This window comes from Stegastes partitus, unplaced genomic scaffold (genome assembly GCF_000690725.1).
Source record: "Stegastes partitus isolate 25-593 unplaced genomic scaffold, Stegastes_partitus-1.0.2 Scaffold867, whole genome shotgun sequence".
Lineage (NCBI taxonomy): Eukaryota > Metazoa > Chordata > Actinopteri > Pomacentridae > Stegastes > Stegastes partitus.
In genome coordinates, this window is record NW_007578598.1 from 180,235 (window position 1) to 190,551 (window position 10,317).

General features: G+C 43.5%; 1 protein-coding gene across 1 annotated transcript; it reads right to left on the minus strand.

Annotated features, from left to right (window-relative positions):
* Nucleotides 1-2,494: 2,494 nt before the first annotated feature.
* On the minus strand, nt 2,495-4,993 carry ccdc177 (coiled-coil domain containing 177). The gene has a single exon (XM_008293265.1). The coding sequence runs from the start codon at nt 4,991-4,993 to the stop codon at nt 2,495-2,497; it is 2,499 nt and encodes an 832-aa protein (XP_008291487.1).
* Between the last annotated feature and the right edge of the window lie 5,324 nt (nt 4,994-10,317).

A 10,317-nucleotide genomic window follows, 5' to 3' on the forward strand; every position in this document is an offset into this window, starting at 1 on the left:
GCAGTCATCTGACATATTTAGCAGTGCAAAATGTTGCAGGTATACGTGGAACTGTAAAATGTGGCTGCACTTTGCCACTCTTGTGCCATCTGCTTGCTAGTTTTAGCTGGTTGGAAATGGTAAGAAATAATACTAAAATCTGAGATACTGTCATTCAAACAAAACCTTAAAATTTCACTGGGTGAAAAAAAAATGTGCTAAAAGGAGTTGATGGGGAAAAAAAATTGAAAAAAAAAAGCGATATGTCAGTCTGGAACTTCACTGATATTTATATAAATATCCATATTTATGCTCCTAAAATTTTAGGCAAATCAAAGATGGTTGAGAAGAAACTGTTCTAAAACTTTTATGTTTTTTGAACATTAAAGCAGATACACATATAATAGAAAACTCCAAAAATAAAATTATAAACTTGTAGATGGGCATCATGTTGGCTCTTTTTATTTTTGCCAATTGGTGACAAAATGTAGTTATGACAAGAGTTACTCTTTGATTTTTAGATAATCCGCTTCCCTATATGGCTTGTATGTCTACTGATTTCTCTTTTTTTTAAATTTAGCATTTAGTTGTAATTATGTAATCATGTGGTCATCTTTTCAGCCACATCATAAGCGGCTTTTAAAAAAAAATCTCGCAATATTGGGGCGTATTTGACATATCGAGCTAAAATTTCTCTAATATTTTTGTAATCACAAAAATTTTTCATGCAAATTAAACTGACGCTAATGTGTTTTTGAACATTAAAGCAAATAAACATATTGTAGAAGACCCCCAAAATAAAAACATAAACCTGTAAATGTGCATCATATGGGCTCTTAAAGCAATGCAGCCAAAGCAATTTCTTTTACTGACTGGTAACAAATTGTAACGATGACAAGAGCTTCTCATTTTTTAGTAAATTCACTTCCCTAGATTTACTATGTCACTATTGTTTTCTCTTTTTTGTTTCGTATTCAGTCATACTTGTAATTTTGCATTTTATCATTGGTAGATTTGCTGCAGCTGCTGCATTTCAAAATAACTTTTCCTAGATTGGTGACGTCATCCTTTCAGCCACATCATAAGCGCCTACAGATCCGCCGTCTCATCCTGCGACCTCACATCATCTGACATGTTTAGCTGCTGGGAACAGGGCGGCTCAGTCGGCCATAAGCCTGTCAGGCCTCTGCTGCTCTAATGCTGCGCTTCACATTCATTCTGCCTCTCAACTCAGCAGAATGTCAGACATGTGCTCGATCCAGTCTACTGCTGCAGATTTGCTCACTCTCTTGGCGGACTGAATGATTGAAGAGGAGGAATGCTGCAGTAATTTTCCTGCCTCACATACAACACACCCATGTGGAGTGATTTCCAATAACTCCCTGCGAAGAAGCAGCCAGAATGAGGCTGCCAGAGAGCCGCCTCCTCCCCACAGGCCTCCCCCTCGTATTCCCACGCACTCACCCACCTCCCGCTGCTTCATCCTGATTCCTATCGCTATGGCAACTGCTACATCTGAGGGCGCATCTCCCTTTCTATTTTTTTTTAAATCTGTGAGATTGTAGGATTAGTGCAGTCAGAGGCCTTTAAAACCTGTTGTTGGCTCGCATGTTTTTTTTCCACTCTGTGCTGTCAAGTCGGGGTCACTGTGTTGTTGTGGGTTTTTGTTTTTTTTTTTAATTGCAAGAGCTAAAAGGCAAACAGAAGGCATTGCACAAGATGTAAAAACTCGTACCTGTTGACCTTGACTCGGTCACCAGGCAGCTGTGTTGGGAGCAGATCGACGGCGAGGGAGTCGAAAGGTGGCTGTCTTTACTGTTTACTGTAATCTGACATGAAGAGGGGAGACAGAGGGAGTCCTTGAAGGGAACCAGAGTCCTGCTGCAGAAACCTGCGTCCTCTGGTGCTTCATCAGCACAGGACTCGTGCACACGGCCCTCCCGAGATGCATCCAGCCCAGGGCTTCACTTCTACGCTGGCATCGTCAGTGGGTTTACAAAAGGATACTTCATTTGCTTCGAGGGCTGAGAACCTTTTCTTGAATATCCCTTAAAGCGCTGCTTTAAAAGCCTCCGCAGTCGTCATGGAGTTGTGCTTCCTGGTAAACAATGACTCTTTTCATTCCAGCACAGCTTTCAAGTCCAGTAGCTGAGATGGACGGAGCAGAGGGCAAAGAGAAAGCGAGAGGAAGGGTTGTGTTGCTGCACAAAGCAGCTCTCTCTACACTCTCATCTAATATGAAGTCTACTGTATACACCACACAGGCTTTACTGTTAGTTTATAACAGCTGATGTCGTTTGCAGTCTCATTACATCCATGATACAAAAATGATTTTGGTTGCTTTGATGATAAAAATAGTCAAAAATGTCTCAAAACCAGCCGATGGGTAAAGATATGTCAGGGAAAATAACACTGTGGGTGTTCATGGGTAAAGCTGTCGAGTGATGAGGGCCATAATGAAGGCAGGAGCCGAGCACATGACCAGAAGTAAGGACTTCACGACAAAGCTATGGGTTTATTTATCATCGAGGCTGGCTTTGAGCTGAGCTTCCAGGGCCATTTTATCAAAGGTACGCATGTTGGTCTCCTCCCGCACTTTGTCTCGAACATGGAAGGAGGCCCGAGCGACGGACCGGGCGCTCTCAAGCACCGCCCTCTTTTCCTTGAAGATCTGCTCGCTCTTCTCCAGCTTCCTCTCGATGGACTGCAGCAGCTCCAGCCTCCTCTGCTTCTCCTCGTCCTCCACTCGCTGCCTGTTGAGCTTCTGCAGTCGCTCCTTCTCCTGCCGGCTCTGGATGGCTCGCTGGGCTTTCTCCTTGGCCCTCTCTTCGGCCACCAGAGCCGCCTGTTGGGCTCGTTTCTCCGCCTCCTTCACCCGAGCTTCTAGAAGCAGCTGCTGTTGCTTCTCGCGCTTCTCCGCAGCCTTTCTAGCTTTCTGGATCTGCTTCTCCTCACGCTTTGCCTTTTCTTTCAGCTCCAGTCCTCGACGCTCAACAATCTGTTCGTAGTTCTCCAGCGAGCGGCTCAGCTTCTCCTCCGCTGCCCTCCTGGCCTCGTCACGCTCCTCCTGCTCTCTGCGGGCGATTTCCTGTATCAGGGCGGCGTGGCGTCTCTTCTCGGCTTTGTTCAGGCCTCGTCGCTCCTCCTGGGACTGGTGCTCCTTCTCCTGCCTCTTCAGCTCGGCCATGGTGAGCTTCTCCTTCAGCAGCAGCCTCTCCTGCTCCAGCATGGCGGCCCTCTCCTCCTCCAGGGCCTTCAGGTTCTGCTCCTGAAGAGCTTTCTTGTGCTTCTCCTCTCTGGCCGCCTGCTGCAGCCTCAGTAGTCGGCTTCGCTCCTGCTGCTCTGCCAGCTCCCTCCATCGCTCTTCGTTCTCCTCAGCCTGTCGCAGTTTGGCAGCTGCTGATTCTCGCTCCTGCTGGCTCAGCCGTCGCTGACGTATCGACACTTGCGTCTGCCAAACTCGCTGACACTGAAGCACCGCTCGCTGCTTCTCCCGGTCCTCCTGCTCCCGTCGCAGCTCCTCCATCCGGCGCTCGCTGTCCCACTGAAGGTGAGCGACGTACCGAGTCTGACTCATGATGTCCTCCTCTTGATATCTGGCGAGCATCAACGCTGCAATCTTGCGGTCGCGCTCGGACACGGCCTTCAGGCCTCGGCGCTTCACCTCCTTCACGATGCGCTCCACCTTCTGCGTGGTCTGAGGAGAGTGGCTCAGGTCGCCGAGGCTCAGGCTGCGACCCATAAGAGAGTTGAAGGTGGCCAGCGTTCGAGCTCGGGGACTGGAGACTTTAGCCCAGTGATCTCTTACACCATCCCAACTGTAAGAGGAGGAAGCACCTGACTCAGACGAGGTGCACGTTGTTGTAGTTGTGGTGGTGGAGGTTGAGGAACAGATGGGATCTACCCTTCGCTGTAGTGACTCCAGTGAATGGCTTTTTCCTCGCACCTTGGAGTGAAATCCAAGGTGCCCATTGTGCTGAGAAAACGGCCCTTTAGTTACACCGTTCAGAGGCGTCCCGGTGCTCTGGACTGCAGGCTTCGACACTGAGGATGTCAACGTGGTGTTGGCTCTGGGGAAGGAGGGAGGTTTGGGTGTTGATCTGGGGAAAGTGTTTGAGGGTTTACCGCCTGAAGACTTGCGGACCACCGGCGGAGGACCAGACGAGAGCGGCCGGGTGGTTTTTATTTGTTCGGACGATGAGGAGAAAGGATGTTTGGCTGAGCCTTGAAGTCCACCCCTGGAGGAAGGTGTGGAGGTTGTGGAACTGGTTTTTGAAGGTGGCGTAGATCCTGGATGGGCAGATTTAGGTGAGGTACTAAGAGTGGAGGCGGGAGTCTTAGATAAAATAGTTTTAGAAGCTGCGGTGGCTCTGGAGGATGCATCAGGGCCTGAGCTTTGAGATTTAGGACTGGAGCCCGAAGGAGTTTTGTCCACGGAGGTCGATGATGCGCCGCTGCTGCTGCTGTTCACCGCCGCCTGCAGAATCCTCCGTTTCTCCTCCCTTACAATCCTCTCCCTCTCCTCCCGGCACTGCCTCAGTTTAGCATGTCTGTCCCGCTCGTAGACTTCAAACAATCCGGTGGCGACTCGCATGGATCGGCCCGGAGCCTCACGGGCGAAATCGGCGAGCGGGCGGGGCAGCAGCTCCACAGGTTTGACCCCACATCGGGCACAAGCCTCCAGAGAGCGGGGGCTTGTTAGCACATAGCGGCTTCCCTCTGCAGCCGGCGAGTCGAAGTTGTACAGGTCCAGGTGCAACTTGGGAGACGGATCTCTGTCAGTCTGTGGTTGCTGAGGTGCCTGAGAGGAGGCCTCAGGCGGAGATGCAACGTGGCACGGACTCGGCTCGGAGCTGCCGGTGGGCGGCGTCTCAAAACCGGCATCCCCATCTTCCTCCGTCGTGGTGCCGTCGGCTTGTTCCGGCAGTCTGGGGTCTTCGGCGGCCACAGCTGGCGGGTCCAGGTGCGGGCCTTTGCACTTGTTCTGCTCCTCAGCCTCCGAGGGGTCGACCATGGCTGGCTGCAGGTGGAGACAGGAAGGGAATCGATGGAGGTGGGGGTGATTGTATGAAACATGAGGGGATCAAATAGTGGGAAGAGGTTTCAATTAGAGGATTACAGCGTTTCAGTTCAGAGCTTAAAGAGAAACTGCGGGGGGAGGGTCAGGTCCAGAGATGCATGCATGCATGAGCACATATTCACTGATTTTACACCAGATGAGACGTTTTCCCTTCAGGGACGTGACATAACACGCAAAAAACACCACAGTCCTTTAATAGAGAGTCTATTTTTGGATGAGAGTTACTAGGCTGAGAGAATTTGATTACTCATAGCAATATTTTTCACTCTAGATCACACGATCAACCTACAAATACACAGACAGCACAGATATATAGTATTATAAACTGTGGTAAACAAGCCCTGGACTCATCTATTATGCTCTCCACACCTGGTTACAAACAGTGAAGGCCTCGACTTTTCTGCTGCTCATCAGCAGGTCACACTTTGTCAATACACACAAATCAGGGTGAAATATTGAAAACACATTGGTTTAAATACATGCTGCTGTCAAATAAGGGCCAGTCTTTAAAAATGTATTCATTTAAATTCATGCTGCTCAATGCTGTGCTGCTGCAAAGACATTTTCTTGCAGCTATTTGTTTTTTTGTTTTTTTTGCAGCACCACATAAACAATCCACTGACCTGCCAGTTTGCAAAACGTTTTCTAAACCGGTGCTTTGTTCCCCTTTAATCCGTGCAGCCCCCCTTGTTCCCCGCATAATATCAGGTTTCGGGGAGAAAGCTGCGGCCGTCGGGCCCAAACATGGAGCATCACATCGTCGCAGCCTCCAGCGACGCGACAGACACACGGAGCCTTTCGCAGCCAGTCAAAGCCTGTGGGCGCGGATCTTCTACCAGCGGTTAAAAATATAAAAAAAAACACTGATATTTAACGTGATTTTCACTCTCTAGGATGAAGCTCCGTCCTCTCCTGCGCCCTCGGATCCTCCCTCTGAAAGTGCAGCCGCGGTCTCCACCTGCTTTTCAGCAACAGCAGCAGCAGCATCCCTCCATCTCAGCCTCCTTGGCTCCGCCTGCTTGTGGCAAATATGCTAAAAATACTGTCTGCAATTAACCGACTCTGCTCACACCGTTTTAACATATTACAAAAAACACGGATAGCCTCAAGCTGTTTTTCTACCAAACTCACTCTAGGAAATATATTTATATAAAGTAGGATTATTCACAATAATGCTGCTCTGTTTGCAAAATTGTTTACAGCCTTAAAAAGTTGTCTTTCAGGATAAAAACATTTGATATTAAAAAAAATACTAAGAAAGGAAGATAAAATGAAAAATCAAAGCAGCAGTGTGATGTGTGCAGCCTGGCCCATATGAAGTGACATGATTCCGTCCAGCAGCTGCCATCTGTCAGCAGCAGGTCATATCAATGTACCTCCACACAGCAGACAGCAGGGGGCGCTGCAACACCACACTACTCAGCTTTATGTCGATCCAGACAATTATTGGAGCTCATGAGAGTTGGATCACATTTTATCTGTGAAATCATTTGGTAGAATGTGTATTAATGTAGAGTCTTCACATTTATACTAAATCACTCAGGTTGTTATAAATGCATTATATCTGCTATTTCATCATCTTTTCTTTAAGAAAAAGAAAAAAAAAAGAAAAGAAAACCAACTCTTCCTGTCAAACGCTCTGATTGGCTGCTAAAACAACACATTTCTGTTTCAACTACACATATAAATAAAAGTCTGACGATAAAAATGGAATCAAATGGTCTTAAAAGTGTGATTTTGCAGTTGAGCCCTTGGCCTTTATATTTGTTTTTTCAGGTAAATATGTGAAATTGTCGTCTCCTACCCTAGTAGACAAATTAGTCATGTAAATGTGTATATTATATTGTAGTAAACGTGATGTTTAAATTACTCACATAAATGTATGGATTACATAATATTATAGGGTCACAGCCTTAATATTTAAACATGTTAGGTGAGTTTGGATTAACCTTATTATTAAAGATATTTGGATAAATTTATAGATATTTTATGTTCTTAACCTTAATTATTTTAAAATATTAGATAATATTGCCTTAATTTTACATTAATCATATACATATGTAATATTGAAATCAGGTAAATTGATATATTCTAGGGTCCCACCTTAATATTTAAACGAGTCTGATGAATTTGCATAATAAATAATACTGTATGGTCTTAACCTTAAACTTCAAATGTATTAGGTGAATATTTTATATGACATTGTAGAGTCTGAAACCTAATTGACGTATAGACAAACTATTATTTTATGGTCTTTCCTCCAATATTTAAATAACTCAAGTAAACTTCAATAATGGAGCTGCTTCCAAGCTTAACAGTTAAATTAATCTGATAAATGTATATATTCCTAGGTCTTAACATTAGTGTTTAATTTAGTCAGATAAATGTATACAACAAATACAAGAGGTTCTATAGGTTGTTAACCTCAACATCAGAGTTATTCAGATAAAACTGTAGATAAATGAGTAATTTCTACGATATTGTAGGGTCTTCATCTTAGTATTTAAAATAGCCAAATACATTCACATAATAAAACATTCTGTTGTGTATTAACCATGAAATTTAAACTTGTTAGGTAAATTTCTATCATAAATATACTGTCGGGTCTTAACCAGATGTTTCAATTTCTTAGTTTTGTGTGTTTTCTGCATTAGAGGCCTTTTTTTTTTTGACAGAAGACATTTTTCTTGTAAAGGTGTGAATGAAATGAATCATAAAACTTCTGTAGTGGTTCAATGTCACACTGCCATGGCTTAAATGGAAAACAGAATTTAGTAATTATTAATGTTAGAAATGTGTTTTTCCTGCTATGAGAGGTCAACATGTCTGCTGTGAAAAAGGCGTATTGTCAAAGACGTCCATGTTTGTGCCCCCAAAAGAAGTTTTCTGCAGTAAAATGATAAGAAAAGGGGATTTTAAATATATATAAATATATATTAACAGTTTTGTTAATGAAGGTTTCATTTACTCAAGTACAATAGACATTTTTGTTCACCAAATGGCCAGAAACAACTGGAATATGCATAATTTTATGTCAAATAAGGTAACCTAGACTCATTCCTTTACAGACTGTTCATGCACATCACTGTGTGTCGCTGCGCCATTCTCAGCTAATTCTGAGCCACGGACTTCCTGTTTATCTGCATTAGGCCTTAAAGTGTCCGTAACTTCTGGGATAAGCTGTATTAATCGTGTTACACAAGCGTCCTATTGTAATGAACATTTCTTAGCAATGCTTAACATTAAGTCCCGTATCATATCTCATCGTATCGTATCTCATCTTATCTCAATATACTGTATCGTATCTCATCGTATCGTATCTCATCATATCGTATCTCATTGTATCGCATCATATCATATTGTATCTCATATTATTTCTCATCATATCTTATCTCGTTTCTTCATGTCTCATCATGTTGTATCTCTTTATATCTCATCGTAGCTCATCATATCTCATCGTATCGTATCTCATCTTATCGTATCTCAGTATATTGTATTGTAACTCTTCATATCGTAGCTCATTGTATCTTAAGGTCTCTCATGTCACCGTATCGTATCGTATCAAATCGTATCGTATCGTATCGTATCTTCTTATCCTATCATATCTTATCTTAGTTGTCTCTGCTGCGTATGTTTGAGTGTATTTTCTGTGGACGGTCCGGTCTGGTTTGGTCCAGTCAGAGCGGTTCAATCAGGATTAGATAACTCTGGGTGAAAATCGCAGCGACCATGACCCACTAAACTCCTGACCCGGTGTGGGGAACCGTGCGAGTTTAATTGGCCCCGCCCGCGAGCCGTATCAGGAGGACAGCAGCGGGTAACGAATGACAACAGGGGAACGTGCTGGCTGGCTTGTTAACCGGGATCATGGGGTCTGGGAGGGGGTCCAGAGGGGAGCGGGGCCTGGTGTGGTGGCTGCACAGTTCACTGGTGCAGGGGTATGCTTGGCAGAACCTCTGTGTTTTTGTTTTTGTTGTTGGTAGGGGCATGCTCCCCACCACCAGAGCTGGACTGGGGGGTTCATCGAGAGGTGAGCGGCTCGGCGCAGTCATGGAGACCACTGGAGGGCCCGACCAGCAGCGAGGAGTCCAAAGCGCTGCTTCGTCTGCTGGGTTTCTCAGTCAGAACCAGTTTAAAATCTGATTATTATGTGTAAAGGAGGTAGTTTTCTACAGAGTTATAAAAGTATAAGGGTTGATGCAAACAGAAAATAGTAAAATATGAGATGTAAGATAAGATAAGATATGCCTTTATTTATCTCACAGTGGAGAAATTCACATCGTTGGTAGCAGCATTCAACAGAGTTACACATATACGAGACAGGAAAAAATAAAAAAAAAAAATGTACATATAAATATAAGAAATAATGTACAGACAGGTAGCAGGTAGAAGTTAATAAGTTAAACCTCATCCTACTTGTTTTCAGACATTATCTTAGGCTCTCGATTTTCTGTTGTTGGTGTTTTATTTTTTCTTTGCCTGAAACACATCAAAATAATAATTTAGATAAATATTTGGTAGAAAAATGCAGTTAATCCGAGGCAGCCAAAAGGCAAATTTACACATTAAAATCTATATGTAAAGTTAATTTATTTCAATTATATTGTATTTATATTGCGCCAATTCACAACTCATAGTACTTTACATAGTTACACATTTTAAACAGAGAACCCAACAATCCAAAGTTCTCTTTGGGTTTCCTTTGAGCAGCACTTTAGTCCTTCTTTGGCGTATTAATTACCAGTGATGTGGGTCCAAGTGCTATAAGTTGGTCCTGACATTTTTGGGTCTATTATCCAACTCAGTCCAGGGTGATATTTCTGTGTGTGTATTTGTTCTGTAATATTTATATTCAGTTACAGCTATTTTATCTGATTTGGAACTGAGAAATATGTATCTGGACAGATTATACATATTTTTCTTTCTTATATTTATGATTTCTTTTATTTGAGCTGATTTATTATAGGCTTTTTGAGGGGGGGGTTTATGACTTGTGCAGTTTTAAATCCACAAGTGGGATGTTTGCCACCAAAGCTGCAATGGGAAAGTTTGTGATAAAAATGTTCTATTCTAGCTTAAAAAAAATAAATAAATCTACCAATTTTATATGCACACTTTTCAAATTAAACTGCAAATTCATCATTCAGAAATGAATCTAAGTGCATTAAAAATCTCTTTTCACAATGTGATTTAAGTTATAAATGAATAAATTCTGCATTGCGTGAAGTCCAGATCTCCCCTCACAACTGTGATCAGTG